Raw genomic sequence first — 16996 nt, 5'->3', positions numbered from 1 at the left:
TCCAGGCTGGACAGTCCCAGCTCTCTCAGCCTTTCCCCACAGGAGAGATGCTCCAGTCCCTTTGCCACCTTAGTGGCCATTTGCTGGGCTCTCTCCAGTAGCTCCCCAATTTTCTTAAAAATGCTGAATCCTAGATAGCTCCTATATGCCGTACAGGAGCATATATAGCTCCTGTATATGCTGTAAGTGAGCACTTTCTCAGAATATAGAGAGGATTCTGCTGTCACTACCAGAAAAGCCTCCTGGCTTTAGGAAAAAGCCAATAGAGCCAGAATCTGCCCCTCACCGGGCAGCAGCGAGGCATCGACGCCTCAAAGGAGAACATCTCCTTTATTCCACTGAATAACCACCGTTTTTGATCGCAGAGGCCGAGTTTTCAGCCAAAACGCTCCGCTGCCCCGCGGGAGGCAGGAGCCGCCTCACTGAGGGCGGCAGCCGAGCCGCCTCCCAACCGGCTTCGCCTCACAACCGGGCGGAAGGCCCCGCGTCCTACGTCGGGAGGCGGAGCAAGGGGAAGGGAGGGCAAGACACGGTGGCTTCCGCTTTTTCGCTTTCTCCCCTCGGTGTCGATGTGAGGGGAGAGCCGGAGGGAGTGTCGGATTTTGCCAGAATGGTGTCGCTGCTGCCGCGCATCGAGCGACTCTCGGGTCGGTGCGGGTACTGGGCTGTAACCCCGGGCCCATGACTCTGCAGGGCACCAACACCTACTTGGTGGGCACCGGGCCCAGGTAACGACCCTGCTCTGTGCGCTGCCTCCAGCTCAGGAGGCTGCTACCGGGCTGTTCCGAAATCCCTTAACTAAGGTTAAAAAGAGGAGAAAGAAAGTTAAAAAGTACAGCATTAAGTTTTCGGAACCGGTGCCCGGGGGCGGCTCGGGCAGGTGGGGGTGCAGAGCCTCGGGCGGGCGACTGTTAGGGCTGAGGCGGGAAATTCCGTTAGGGAGGCGGGTGGGGGCCTGGCCTCAGCCTCGCCGCTTCCCGGCGGTACTGACCGGTAGCTCCGGCGATTTACCCGGGAGCTGCAAATGTGCGGATTAAATGTATGATTTATCCCTCTTTGTAAATTGTTACTACGAGGGGGAGAATAGCACGGAGGGAAGAGGTGGTGTCTGGAATGGGGCGGGGCATAGGGAGGGCGGAGAGTATGATGTAAATAAATAAATCTTACATCAAACATAGGAAGTCACCGATTAAGAAATATAAACTTTAAAAGTATGTTTAGTAGATTTGGAAGAAAAAAAAAAGCCTTCCTGAACCCTGTGTGGAGTGACCCGAGCAGCCGTGGTATCCGGCTGATCCCAGTGTGCCAAGCCCTCTGATCTGCATTAAACTGGGCTGAAACGTTGACCAAGCAGAAAAAAAAAAAAAAATAGACCAAGCAAAGTGCTGATTTGCTTGTGGTCACTGGGTTGCCTGCACCCACAGCTGAGCTGCTGCAGCTAGAGGCAGTGGTGGAATGGTGTTGCACCCAGTTTGAAAAGATGCTGGAGCCAAGATGGTTCTTGTGCTGGGGATGGAAGTGAGCTGTCATCTGAGAATTCGTAATGACTGGGAGTTGACTCTATGTTGAAAAAAAAAAAAAAGAGTGTATGCAGCTTTTAACTCCTTTAGTAATTACAAACTTAAAGACATAAAATTTAGCTGAAGATATCCGTTATTACTACATTTCTGTGCAATATTACGTTCTTTTTTTATACATTATTTAGCTGTCACATAAGCACTGTAAATTATCTCACTTTTTTTTGCTCTCTCTTTTTTCTTTTGTTTCTGGTGCATGTTTAGGCGAGTCCTGATTGACACTGGGGAGCCAGCTATTCCTGAATACATTGGCTGTTTAAAGCAGGCACTGTCAGAGTTCAACATCTCAATTCAAGAAATTTTAGTGACGCACTGGCATCGTGATCATACTGGTGGAATACCTGATATCTGCAAAAACATCCCTAATGGTAGGCCAGAGATTTCAGATATTGTTGATAATGTTATGTGTGTGGCGAGAAAAAGCTTTTACTGAGTGCTTCTGTGCAAATCAGATGGATTATTCTGGAATCTCCATATAGACTACAAGTAGTTTTGTGATACTGTTGCAGTGTGTAGAATGAAAGCAATGAATAATCTGAATATTGTACTTGTACTACTACAATTTTTCTCCATTGTGCATACCTTCATAGTGCATTTTTCTTATGTGTGAAAAATGAGAACCTAGATTACCATCAGTAGTTTACATGATATTGAGAGATATGAGAAAAACTTGATAGTAATTTATTTCTACATCTACAAATTGACTGTTATTTTTGCTTGTGTAAAAACAATAAATAACTTAGTCTCTGAAAAAGAAACATACATTGAGATTCCTTACAGTAATTGCTGATAAATTCGTAGGCCTCATATCATGAGTGGAGAGAGGGTAGGGCAGTCTGCAGGTAAATTCTGATCTAAAAATGTGTGTTTCATATTGATAAACAGTAAGAGACATTTCTGGGAAGAGAACAAGCAGTATGGATAATGTGATTCTTTTTAGCATCATTGGGCTTTGTCACAGGTTTTATCAGATTTTGTAAAGTTATCAGGTGCTTATCTACAAAGAAGCCTGGGCAATGCTGAAAACAACATTGATGTCTTTGTGAGCATTTTGGTCTTGTCAACCCATGAGCATGGTTATAAAGACTAGCAAGGGATATAAGTAGCTTTCTGGGTTGTTATCCATAGCTGTTCCAGCCAAGGCATTCAAATCATGCACAGTTCAGAACGGCAGACGCTGAGGGAAGTTGCCGCTCAAAAAGCCTCCATCCAGTGTTAGGCAAATGTTGAATGGTGCTGCTGTGAATCATAATGCAGAATGTGAGTGCAGAAATCTTAGTGTTGTTGTAGAAATTTGGGGGTTTGGGCTCTTCATTAGTCAAGAAGACAATGTGAAGTCAAGATTCAATGTAAAATACATTAATTATTAACTTTACTGATTTCACTTGTGCTTTTTTTTGTCTTCAAAATTGCTGCTGGTACAGAGTCCAGTTCAGATTCAGTGGCTTTCACTACTCAGTGTTTGTGGCTCTGGAATAAGGTTGCTTTATAAACATAAAGTTAGTGTACAGAATTTCTTATTTCTGGTCTTCTGTTCACACTGCATAGTAATTAATAGTACTTCTTCAAAAAGTAGCCTTTCTGTGGAATTAGCTTCGTCAATGACAAATTCAAAATATCATTTTCTTTGCTTTCTTTAGACTCTGAATATCGCATCTGTAAGCTTCCTCGTGTCCCTCACCGTGAAGAAATAATAGAAGGAGGACAGAAATATTTTTATCTTAAAGAAGGAGATGTGATACAGACAGAGGGAGCCACACTCAGGTAAACACCAATTTCTGCAAGTTTGCTGGATCACTTTTTTTCTTCAGAATTCTGACACCTACACGTATCCTAACTTCTAATGGTTGGCAATCCATACATCTAATGTTTTCAACACTTACACATGTAGACTTCCTATCATGGTCCAGCAGGGTACGCTTATATGAAGAAATTGTTTTTATGAATGAGGATTATCAGGAATTAGCCCTTCATTTTTGGCCTCAGCAGAAAAATTAAGAACATTTCCCTTGAAAAATATTCCCTTGAGGAAAATAAAATAGAGTTTTGTACTTTCTCATCACTAGCAGTTATTATTAAAATTGATACTTTTGAGGAAGTTTGTCGTAGTCTGGATGGATTATTTAGCGTGCCTTTCTTTTTACTTTAAAAATACTTCCCAAGGAGACACTAAAACATTTCATACTTAACATTAAAATGTTAAATTTTAAATCTTTAACCTGTCAGGTTATTGTAGGGTGCCAGTTTGGGACGGCTTCTTCCCAGAGAGCATATTGCCTGTCTTGTTTAGCCACTCTGCCTCATAAACGCACACAGAGAAAAAAGATCTGACCGTTTTGTTTCCAGAGTTCTTTCATTAACAAGGCATTAGTCTTCTCAGGACAATTTTACTTGTTTTCTTCAGTTGAGATATTAACTGTATCCCACTTGTAGAATATGCCAACTGGCTGATTGCAAGAAAAAATGTAAAAATAATTTATATATTTGACCAAAAGCATTTTATTTTGTTAGTGTGGAAAAAAAATACATGGAGAGTATTATATTGAATATTGAAAACCTGTCACTACCCTAAGTAGCCAATGTTTGGACAAAATGAATTTAGAGATGGAAAACAACTTGTTAAAATTGAATCCAAGTAAGACAGGGGTGGCACATTTTGAAGTCTGGGGTAATGCAGCCAGACTTCATGCTTGGTTAAAAGCAAGTATTCTTACCCGGTTAATTCAGTCAGCACTTTAAGGATACTCTTAGATCCACCACTGGCTCCAAAATAGCAGTATCTGCATGTTAAATTTTAGTTAGCAACCTTCAGGTTTTCAAGGTGTGCCAGGCAGTGTTGGGTTCTTTTTTCTTTGTTTTGCCATGTTAGTGGTTAAGCTTCCTGGTAAAGTTTCAAGAACTGGAAGATACCACTTCCTACAAAGGCAAGATGCAACGCATCAACTTGATTTTTCTGTTACCTCCGCAGGACAATGGCTCACCTGCTTTCTGCTGAACTCAGTATTCAGTAGGAGCTGGAAGTCATTGCATTAAATGGTGCTGAGCTTCTGGCCTCCCAGCCCTGCGCTGACGTGGCTGGGTGCTGTTTAGCATTGGCCTGTACACCATGCTTGGCACCAGCTCCTGGTCACTGCTTTGATGCATCTGCCATTAACAAGAAGATTCTGGTGAATTTCAGCAGGGATGCTGGTCTGACTTGTGTTCCTTTTGGTTCAAATCAGCCTCAGGCATGAAGCCTTCTGCCTTTCGAAAATTGTAGTGAAAGGACACTGCAGTACAACTCCTTAGTAGCTCTGGTTCCTATATACATATCAACTGTCCGTTCACCCTTTGCTGCGTTCCAGTGCAGTACTCATGCACCCTGTGGGGTTCTAAATCCTTACCGTTCAGATGTTTAATGACCTGCACGTAGAACACCTAATAGACCATGATTTCGTATTGTATTTAGCAGCTCTGCTCTGCTGTGTCATGGGGCTTTCAAGGAAAAATAAATTTCGGGAGACAGAGCTTTATCTGGGTTGGGTACAGAAGTTTATAGTCAATTTCTAAAAGAATTGGCAACATCATCCTTACCTTGTTTTGCTAAGTGCAAGGTGTGTGTCAAGAACTTCACATATTTCAATCTGTAAATAACATGTAAATTTTTCTTTTTTAAAGCTTCAGCAATATAACACAAATTCTACATGACTAGCCAGCTCCCTTAATACACTTTTATTATGATGTGTCACGCAAGTAAAAGCACGTTAGAAATGATGATCTGTGTTCTCTACTTGGCATAAGAAAATGGACTGGGATTAGACAAAGCGACACCCTGTTTAAACCGACATTTCAGCCTTTTTTGGTCTATTACTTTCTGGTTCTTGTTGTGAGCTCGTTTTCTAAATGTATGATTTTGTCATTATTTGTTTCTAGCTTCTGAATATGCTGTATGAAAAACTTAGGCTTTTTTGTTGTTGTTCTTTCAACAGAGTTTTATACACGCCTGGACACACTGATGATCATATGGTTTTACATCTAGAAGAAGAAAATGCTATATTTTCTGGTGACTGTATTTTAGGGGAAGGAACAACAGTAATTGAAGACCTGTATGATTACATGAAAACTTTGAAAAGGTTGATAGAAATGAAACTAGATTTAATATATCCAGGTAAGTGGTTCTATTTTTAACTGCTCTGTTTTACTATATAATTTTTAAATATCTCCTCTAAGAATTTCACTAGTCTTATTACAAACACTAGGACTAATTTAACAATTCAAGTTAATTACTTAATGTATGTCCAGTGCTAAGCTAAGGAGATTTTATGGCATGATGGTTTGCAAGACCTGAACATTTTTCAGTGATACATATCTTTCCTTCCTGAGATGTCTCCATTTGAGGCTGCGTCTTGTGCTTCTGTGCTCAAAGGCCTGCAGAGGCTACTGTTGGAATCATGCAGCACATTTGGTTTCTTTTATTACTCTGTGCGTGTGCCTTAATGTTACCGTGGAATTAAAAATAACGGTTGTTCTTTTGGTCCTTTGCACCCCCACATACACTGTCAATGTCACTAACCTAGTAATGTTTTTTGAGAGAGAGGCCTGTCTTTTGCAGCATAGATTAATCACAAATTCATCTTGGGAAGCTGCAGAACTGTAAAATGGTTGTTTTAGTTAATGACTGAGCTTAAATTTGAACAACAGCCAAGAGGCCAAACATCATGTTCTAAAAATAAGTTTCAAATTCATTCAGTCAATGACTTTGCTTTATTTTTTTTTTTCCCTCTATCTCTCCCAAACCTTGGGAATCCATTTACTTTTCATGTAAACCATGTGTCAATTTGACAAAACTGGATTTTAAGAATTCATTATGTAACTAAGGTTTAAGCTCCTCATTTGCTTTTTTCAGAGCAACATCTCAGGATTTTTTATGACTTTTTCTGTTTAATCTTCTTCAATTTGTCACTCTGAGCAACTGCGTACATTCACAGTTCTGTCTTCCTCCCTTAACCATCTATGTTTAGCCTACATAACCAAATCTCTTTTGTGTTCATTCTTAAAATATGCTTCTTTTGAAGTAGATGTTCTTTAAGTGCTTTAAGATCTAAGCATAAAAATGCCATTTAAGAAAAATATCATTATAGATATTCTATGAACGAGGAGGGTAACATCGACAGAAATAGTGACTTGCTCATAGTTACTGACTTAACGACTGGTAAAACTAAGAATATTTTAGACTCCAGAATCTCAATCTATTGATCAATCGAATGTTCTAATTTCTTTCTTAAATACCCACAAACCACAGTCTATTCCTCTAATTGAATTTCTGCCATCCAAAACCTCATACATGCCAAATTCTATTTGGTTTATCAATTTTATCTGTTACATTTCACTCTCTCCTTAATTGTTATTTATCTTGATTACACATTCACCAAGGCTGAATACTTGTGCCATTTATCTGTAACTGTTTGCTACACTGTTGTATGTTCATGCTTACTTGCAATTAGAAAGCCAGTTGGATATTATGCATTTTCAGTGATGAGTAGCTAAGTATTGAGATGGTTTGGAATTAACTCTATTTTTATCCATGCATCACAAAATGTACGTGCAATTGTGTAAAAGAGAACTATTGCCCAGTCAGAACAGTTGTATTGGTATGTACTGCAGTAAAATGGTAACTATAGCAGAAGGTCATTTGCTTTACCAATACATTTTATATAAGCTCAGTTCTTTGACCTTATTGCAGTTTTAGGTCTTCATAATTCTTGAACTGTCTCTCTGTTCCTCACCCATGCTTTAGCACTCACCTTGCAGCCTCAGAGTTAGCATTTCTTTTTTAATTTAATGAGGAAATTACTTCAAGTAGAATACTCATGACAGTCTCGTTACAGCCAACAATTTATGAGAATCTTTGGGACCAGAAAAGGGCAATTTAACCAGCAGAGGGCTCCCTGTCCTGTAATAATAAACGATGTTCCTTGGTAATACATGAAAAACCGGTACTGGAGTTCGGAATCTGTGTGAGATTTCATGAGCCAACTATTTTTTTCAATTTTATCCTTTGTGCTTTAATTTGCTGTAAAGGAAGAGCATACATATTACTTCACAGGGTATTATAGCGATATAAACTAACTGTTTCTGATCATCTGTGCTATGCAGAGGTCTGAAATAATATGAAGCTGTCTTATATAAAGTCTGAAATATTGGAAAGATGTTCATATTTTGAGGGATCTATTTCATGTCCTCAGAACCATTCTACATTTATGCAGACATTAATTTATTTATTGATGAAGTTAATTATATTGCTGTCCCTGAAAAATGATAGGTGTTAAAGATCCACATCTGGATTTAGTTCCAAGCTTTCTGAAGTCATTTTAATGTATGTGTATGCATACACAATGGCTATGGATCAGATGATGTAATGGATATGAAATGCCTTTAACTTTGCAAAATGTGGGTTCCATACTAGGTACTGACATTGGTCTTGTAGTCTGAGTCAATTAAATCACTTGGAAGAGCAGGGACTGGTTTTAAGACTGCCTTGGGATTCCATGTGCAGGCCTGAATTTGTAGTACTTTAATGTGACTTCTGTCATTAGAGAATGCAAGAGAATGGACAGTTGCCATTATAGTCTCTGCTTTGTATGTCTTAATATGTTTTTTCTGAATTTAAACTTTTTTCTTATAAACGGTAGTATGTTTACTAGAGATACTGTTATCCATGTAATTTATTTTGTAAGGAGGAATAGTTTCAGATTAAATAAGTTTGAAAACATTAAATACATGTGCATATGACAGTAGAGTTTTATAGATACATGTTACATATCTTTTATTTATAATACTGTCTTTACACAAGCTAAGCTTCAATGTTTATTTAGTAATTTCAAATTGCTGAACTGAGTGTATAAGTTAAGACATGCATAAATATTTTGACTTGCTGAAGGATAGATTTCTCTGACACTTTTTTATTTCTCAGATGTTCAAAACGTGAAAAATTAATTGTTCTTTTTCTGTAAGCTGCCTGTCCTCCAGCAAAATAAACTCTTAACTTAAAAAGCCTTAAAACTAAAAATCTATTTAGTCAGTTAACCCAAAAGTACAAGTAAAGAATATGACTATTTTTTTGTTTATTAACCAGCCAGACATAAAATGATCCACACGTAACCTTCCTTGTGCGTTGCTTATTCCTGCTCTGACACATTCTGACTGGCTCACTGATTCATCTTTTATTAATTTTCTGATCATACTTATCATAGAATCATAGAATAGTTTGGGTCGGAAAGGACCCAACTTCGACCAGATCAGGTTGCTCAGAGTCTTATCCCACCTGGTCTTGAACATTTCCAGGCATGGGGCATCCACCACCTCTCTGGGCAACCTGGTCCAGTGTTCCACCACCCTCATTGTAAAAAATTTCTTCATAATGTCTAATGTGAATCTACCTCCCTCTATTTTAAAACCATTACCCCTCATCCTATCGCAACAGGCTGTGCTGAATACTTATGAAAGTATGTTCTCAAGGGAATAAAGCACAGTGTGTGAGTCAGTTTTGAAGATCTGTCCTGGAAAATTAATCTGTCACAGTTGAAGGTGTTGCTTCTCTCACCTCTGTGTTTGCTAGATAGCCCCACAACAGAACAGCAGTACATGACTCCTTTGCCTCTGCCACTACTGTTCAAAGACAGTTTAAATTGTCAAAAGACAGTTTAAATCATCAATATCAATATGATTTGGGGAGAGTGAAACAGGCAGACAGACATACAATAATCTGAATCCCATCTTTCAAATCTGTTCAGCAGTGAACTCCTTTTCTTTTTTTTTTTTTTTTTTAATATCCTCAAGTAGTCTTTCCTTGTGTTCCTTATTCCATCTGAAGTGTTCCCTTTCCTCATTCAGACTTTCCAGATCCTAATTCTTCCTTTCCATCTTAATGTTTTCAATTGCATGTGTTTTTATTTAGGTCATGGCCCAGTAGTACGTGATGCAAATGCTAGAATCCAAAGCTACATTAAGCACCGAAATGCACGTGAACAGCAAATTCTAGACGTTTTCCAGAAGAATGCTGGAAAATCATATACATCCTCAGAGCTTGTAAAGATAGTATACAAGGTAATTGTTGATTAAAATATTTTAGATCGAAGTAAAGAAAATTTGAGGTTATGTTCATAAAATTCTGTGTAATAGTTTAAGTATTTCACTGAAGACCACGATGGCTTTCTAAAAGAGAAAAAATAAAAATTCAGCTGGTACAGAATTCATATATAACTGTGCATTTAAATTGTATTGTTTGAGTAGTTCATTGCGGTGAGGCCAGATGATTCTTATTAACTTCTGATTTCACTGTCTAGATGGTCCTAAGCACAGTTTCATAGGAGCAAGCACAGTTTCATAGGAGCAAGCAAAAATAAAGTTGTAGTGTGTGGTTCTAAGGGAAGAGTATGAAATGACTGTTAATTTTTGATTTGTTGAAGTGTGTTTGGAGTCTCCTGAAAGACTGGTTAAAAATTCTAGTTCGTGATTTATCAGTCTGCAGGAGGGTGCAGGTGAACTGTAGTTTCAGAGATGGATATTGCACTCAAAAGTTGAGTATCTTGTGTGTGTCATTAGAGAGGTGTAAGAGTACTTTTTCGCTGTTTAGTCTTTCTTCATGTAACCTCAGTAATTTGCACATGTGGTATGGGGGTTACCCCTCCTAGTAAACAGAGATAAAAGAGATACAGTGTTTTCTTCGGAGGAAGATGTCAAAGTTGCCAGTAGCTGTGGTTTGTGAACGGGTCTGTAACAGTTTCACAACCAATTTTTCATGGTTCTGCTAATCCTCAGTTCCCAAAAGAATTATTACCTCACATTGAACATTTTACCTGTGCCTATTTAGCTCCTGCAGTTTTCCTGCCTGAGCATCTATGGTTTTTAAGTATACAGCCATTCACATGTTTCTGTAAATCACAAACCACTTGTCCTGTCGCTTATGATAGGATTTTTTTTCAGTACTACTAAAGCTTTCATATTAAAAAAAAAAAAATGAAAGCTTTCTAAAGATTCACAATTTATTGAGCTAGTTTTCTAGTGAATTTTCCTGTCAGACTCACGTTCTTTGCAGAACAACTTTCTAATTTTCTGAAAGGAGGCTTTACTTTTAGGAAGATGGTGTCAGAGAAGGGGGATTTTGAGAAATGTTACTCGTTTTTACCTAATGAGCATTGGAAAATTTTAGGAGATGTTTTGTCCTCCTAAAGCGTTGTATTTTCAAATTTTTACTTATTTACAGATACTAAGGGTTAAATAATATTTAAACCCATCCAAACATTGTAATGGAATAGAAGTTATTATTATCTGTGGAGGAGTGCATCTTTAAATTTGTCTTTATATAAATGCTCAGCTACACTGACAACCCAGTGCAGACCAAGCTCAGGAGAGCACAGTCATCTTCATGTTGGCCAAAGTTTGCATAATATAAATGGGTAATGCAAAGCAAACAAAAATGAGTTGTTAGGCTACTAGTTTAACTAGCATAAAAGTGATTCACTCGTTTCAGTTTGTTGTCGTTCTATAACTAACTAATTGTTCAACATGCCAGTTCAGATGAGGAAAATCTATGTTAATAAACCGTGAGTTCTGTATATTGAAAAAAATAATTAGGAGATATTTAAACAAATACAAAATGCATATTTGTGTTCCCATTAGGAGATCCCTGAAAATTTACTTCTAGCAGCAGAAAATAACCTCATGGTCCACTTGAAGAAGTTGGAAAAAGAAGGAAAAGTGTGTAAGTTCTGGATGGAGGGGTGGAAGGAGGGTAATTTCCATTTTTATTTTCTATCCTGTTTCTCATTGTACTGTAGTGCATTGTTTCCTGTGAAAACATTCTTCACTATGAGGGTGGTGAGGCACTGGAACAGGTTGCCCAGAGAAGTTGTGGATGCCCCATCCCTGGAAGTGTTCAAGGCCAGGCTGGATGGGGCTTTGAGCAACCTGGTCTAGTGGAAGGTGTCCCTGCCCATGGCAGGGGGGTTGGAACTGGATGATCTTTAAGGTCCCTTCCAACCCAAACCATTCTATGATTCTGTGATAAAAACCCCTGCAATTAGTTGCAGTAGCTGTCCTACAATTTGAAGTAGGATTATAAACAAAAAGCCTATGGTTATGCATTATTTCCAGAAGTTTAGAAAATATTTTTTAAAGTATTTGTGACATGCACAGATTACTGCAATGCATATAAGTTTAAATTTTGATTTAAAATGTACCATGGAATATGTTCCTAATGCTAACGTTTACGCCTTTGTGTATTTTCTGGAATTCATACCTAAATATGCATGTACATAGCATTTTATGGGATTACATTTTACATTTCTGCCTTTCCTAAAGGTGCATTGTTTTATATATGTGTTCTAGAGACGGTTAAAATCACACAGTGTAAATTTTTTACGATTTCTGATTAGTACAGTACTTAAACAGAGCAACTGTATTTAGTGTTTTGACATTTTGCCTTTACTTTTAGTGAACGAGTTGAAATATTCTATTTCTGTAATAGCATATGCATTTTGAAACGTTATTTAGCCAGAAGCTAAGGAAAAGATTTCTTTCTGTACATTACATAACTGCACCCAGGATTGTCTACTTAAAAGTAAATAATTACAGGAATATTTAAAACTGTTTTGAATTTCCGGCGTTTACCAACCTGAATAACAGCGTGAAATTAGTGTATTTTTTCCATCTTAGACCTCCTGTTTATTTCAATGATAAATCAGCTACTAGGTAGTAATTGTTAGAACAACTGAGACTTAATTTTTGTAATTATAATGATCTGCTTTTTATTCAAAGAAAATGGACTAGTCACGTGAATAACAGTCATTACTGAAGTTCAGAAAATGATGTCTTTAGGCATATTTTGTGCAGACTGCCATGGAAGCTTACCAGCATGATTCTTACTGCACCAGCTTTTAAAATGTGATCTCAATTCTTGGTTATTAACATACATTATTGACCTATGCGTTTGGCTCCACAAGATTCCTCTGGGGTATCAGATGCCATTGATTATTTATCCTTTCCTTTCACTGCCAAAGTAACTCAAACAACAGCATTTTCTGTTTAGATGAAGTAGTGGATAAATTAACTTTCTTTTTAAAGGTAGACTTGCATGCTTCCCTACAAAAGACTATGTGTATGCATCTTAAATGTCCAGGAATTAATTTATCTGAGTGAGCTAACTTGTCTCTTAAGCCAGGGTTTGTTTTTTTTTTTTTCCCCAAAACACCCTTTTCATGCATACTGGACAAAAATAGCTCAGCTTTCCTCAGAAATTTTGAAGAGACAGGAGACACGGAGCTTCAGTTAGGTATCTGTTCACAAAGTAGCAACTGCTTAAAATTATTAGAAAGTTTAAAGAACTAGAGGAGATACTAGTCAGAATAATTGTTGTTACTCTTCTAATCTAGTTGGAGCTCCTTGGTTCAGCTGTGTGCTCCTGCTTTCCATGTAGCACAGGAAATGCCCTTTAAAGTTTTGTTTGTTTGTTCTGTTTTTTAATCCTCAATTTGTGCTCACAGAGGAGGAGGAAAGCAATCTCATCAGAACACTTGGGGTTTGATCTCTGCAGTGTGGAAACAGTTGTTAATTTTTTAAGTACAAGCTTAGACCCAGATCTATGTTAAACATTTAACATAATGACGTGTTAAGGAAAGTTTGTTCTGTTGGTTCTAAGCATGTAGTATATGAATGCTTGCGCGCTCCTGTTACTTGTTCATTTGGTTTTGATATTATGTCCTTTCCACATAGTCTGAGTTACAGTATTTCAAGTTTTGTTCTCATTATGGAAGATTTGAGTTGCGGTCATAACACTGTCTGCCTAATTTTCACTAAATATCTTTCCAAAGAAACATGTTGTCAGTGTCGGTAATGAATGTGACCAGCATATTAGAATGTTACAAAGAGCTACTCCATGCAAATTATGGCCATATGCTGTCTGCTGCGGTCATTAATTTACCACTTAATTCTAGGGATTGCAGTTTATGTTGGTACATAACTTTTATAGCTTCAATTAGGAGTGATACTGCCTTTACAGATTTGCTTTTCCCACTTAAAACAGAAAAGTAATGTATTGTGTACAGGAGCATGACACAATATGCGCCTGTAAGCTTTCTCCCATGTTTGCATATAAATATCTTCGTCATTTTTTCACATTTTTAAAACACAGCTGATGAAGAGATAAAAATAATTTGGCTGTTCTTCATTTAGTAGCACAGATTTTTTTTTCTCTAAAGCTTATAAGTTTCAGAAAAATGCAACAAGTGCTCTGCTACCTCAAATTTCTTAATATCTAGAAATTTTAATGTCCTGAACTTTAAATAACTACAGGGTTAGTCAACTTTTTTTATTAATCATTCTTTATATTGCTAGGTTACATTGTGAAACAGTTAATGTTTATCCCCTTCCATTAAAACTCAACATTAGCCTAAAGGAAAGTATTCTGACATTTTTAATAAAAAATTACATACATATGCATGTACACGTTAAGTTTGAGATAGTCTAATGTTTCTATATAGCATCTAAGTGTTAATTTGTGACTAATTTGGTCTTTTTTTCTTAACAGTACGTGAGGCGTCTCCCAACTTCAGATGGAGAAACAATTTATAAGTTAGGCAAGATTGCTTAAGAATATTTTTAATCCGCACAGTTGCTGCATGAAAAAAATATAACTGTGAACTCAGATGATGTGTAAATAAAAACAATTCTTTTTTTTTTTTAAAAAAAAAAGTAACACAATTTTAAATCAATGTTACAATCAGTTAACAAATGTTTTTCATATTCTACTTTACATGAATTTTAAAAATAACCTGATAGGTACTGAGTTAATCAAATTGAATGACTGTGTGAAGAACTGAATGTTACCTTTGTTAAAAAATACCCAGCTTTATCATCGGTGGCAGAAGACAAATAGCAAGGTCTTATAACCTTAATATTACAATATTATAAGGAAATATTATAAACTTAGTAAGTCAGATATATTTTAAAATATCTAGTAAAAAGAAGAGAAAATATGTTATACTAAACCTGTTTTCATTTGCTTGTGCTTTTCAAAAAGTTATTTTCTAGGAAGCTATCTGTACATTCTAAAAACTGAGATATTTTTGTTAACAGATGTAAATACTGGGGTTTGCATTCCTTTTTAAATTTAGCTGCCTGTGCACATATTCATTGGTTCCTCACTCAATAAGTTTTAACAAGTGATTAAAGTAATTCCAGAGTTCTCTGTTTTCTGGTGGAAACACCATTTCTATGGAATTCATTCAAAGGATTTATAAATTTTAACTACTCATTGTCAAAAAATGCAACGAGTTGGAGCAGACTCTTAAATTCTTTATCTTATAAGATATTGCAAAAATGTGATTAAAAAGCTGTGTAAATTGAGCTATGTATTACACACCATATGAAGTTGTTTGTCTGTCACTTTATAACACAAGCTTCAAGTTTTGCTGTTAAATCCATTTAAACTACAAATATTTTAACTAAAGGCTGTATTTGGTTGTAAGGTACTGTACAGTGTATTAAAATACAGTGTTTGAAGATTAATTAAAATGGCAAGTTCAGTTCTCTGTGTCAGTTAAACTTTCAGAATCGTGTATAAATATTTGCATTACTTTGTGTATTCAAAGTGTGTGAACCTTTGATGATAGATACACTTTTCATGCTGGCTCAACCTTAAAAAAAAAAAAACAAACACAGATATGAGATGTTTGAAAGTACCAAAGACAAATATATGTCCTTGAAAATCCTTGAAAACCTTTCACAGTTCAATCCTGTATCTTCCATTTGTGAAACATGCATATGTTTGAGTATTTAAGGCATGTCTTAAGTCGATGACATTTGTTCTGATCAGCTAAGCCAAATTCAATACAAAAAACTCCTAGCAACAGCAATCCAGAACTGAAATCATATTCTGAAGTAGTAACCACACCTGAGGAGGGTAAAAAATAAATTTCTGGTCTATAAAATGATCCTTTTTGCAAACTTCATTCACCTGGGGTTTTTTTACCATATCATGACTCTTGCTCACTTCTAACTTTCTGTGCAGTGCCATTTTGGGGTCTTTTTCAGGTCTCCTAGTTTTTCTTCCTTTTATATTTCCTGTTTACTTGCATTTTTCCATTTCAGCCACTTTTTTCCCCTCCTCCCACAAACCTCATTTTTTTCAATTCCTTTGCGATTGTTTCTCTCTTCATAATTACTCAGAAGCTTTCACATGGACTTCTTGACATTAATAATTACTGTTTTCCTGTAGCTATTTCATTAATTTATAGTTACCTTTGCCATTGTTTGAATAAAGAGGTAATTATCACTGCTTTGTTTTTTAAAAACTTGCTCTGAATGATGTAATTTTGCTTCAGGAAAACAGATAGATCAGTGAAACAGCACAATTTTCTGTCATGAGGTCTGAGAACCTAAGCCAGCAGGAAACTGGTATGAAGAGGTGATGTCTCATTACCTTCCTGAGCTAAAGAAGAAATCCACTGGCAGGCAAGATGTCACTGAACCGTTTTCTTTTATTTTACTGTGCTTCATTTTAAAATACCCTGAAATGGATTTGGAATTCAGTTAAAGTATCGCTGGAACTTGCAGGCAGTGAAGAAAGCGAGAAGATATAAATCAGGGAATCCCACGTTCCCTGCTGTTCTGCAGCAAACACCTGCCATTCTCAAAAAAAAATTAGAGAAATTGCAGTTTAACCAGACTTGTCATTAATGATCTATATGGTGTCTCTGAAATACTAAAAGCCGAGATTGTGCCATTACTAAGATGTATATACAATAAAGGATACTTATATCAGCTATGACATGCTGTAAAAATCTTAAGACTCCTTGAGATTATAAATCGGAAGTGTGTGTGTTTATTTAAAAATAGAATGGTAATGTAAGCTATATGTCATGTATGTATAAAAATGAGGATTAGCCCATTTATGTACCTTGTAGTGAATACATTCATCTGTGCAGAATGTATTAAAAGTTAAGAATAAAAACAAAAGGAGGGGCAATTTCTGTCTCATCATTCTAGGAGGGCAAATGGCATTCGATGTGTTAACTTCCTAAGTAGTTAGGGACAGAGGCTGTAAGAAGCACAAATTGCATTTCCAGTCTTCCTGCCAGCCAATTTTCAAGATCTTGTCCTAAGAGGCAGCATCATTTATTAGATTTAAGACCCAGAAAAGAAGTTTGATGGTAGTTATGACCTTTTTTTTTTTTTGCATTTTCTGTTCTGTGTCTTGCTAACTTGCTGATTTATGTTTCACTTAAAATGTCGTTCTTTGTTGTATCTTTAAGGGTGCTTAGGGACAAGTGAATTCAGGAAAGGTTCTCAAATAGGAAGAGCATTGTTCTGTTTGTATCTGTTACTGGGGGTGCAGTAATGCACTTACTGCTAAATCCTCCACAGCCTTGCCACCTGAAACT

At 36.9% G+C, this 16996-nt stretch overlaps 1 protein-coding gene across 1 annotated transcript; it reads left to right on the top strand.

The window, feature by feature from the left end:
• Positions 1–594: 594 nt before the first annotated feature.
• Positions 595–16383, top strand: LACTB2 (lactamase beta 2). Its single transcript, XM_010115912.2, is given in 8 exon segments — positions 595–650; positions 653–728; positions 1782–1945; positions 3218–3341; positions 5546–5724; positions 9514–9662; positions 11238–11319; positions 14143–16383. Coding segments are annotated over 8 exon segments (858 nt in total). The 5' UTR covers positions 595–610; the 3' UTR covers positions 14187–16383.
• Positions 16384–16996: the final 613 nt, after the last annotated feature.

This window comes from Chlamydotis macqueenii, chromosome 2 (assembly GCF_036417535.1).
Source record: "Chlamydotis macqueenii isolate bChlMac1 chromosome 2, bChlMac1.mat, whole genome shotgun sequence".
NCBI classification, from domain to species: domain Eukaryota; kingdom Metazoa; phylum Chordata; class Aves; order Otidiformes; family Otididae; genus Chlamydotis; species Chlamydotis macqueenii.
Note: the sequence above shows the minus strand (reverse complement) of the source record. Positions and strands in the feature narration are given on the sequence as shown.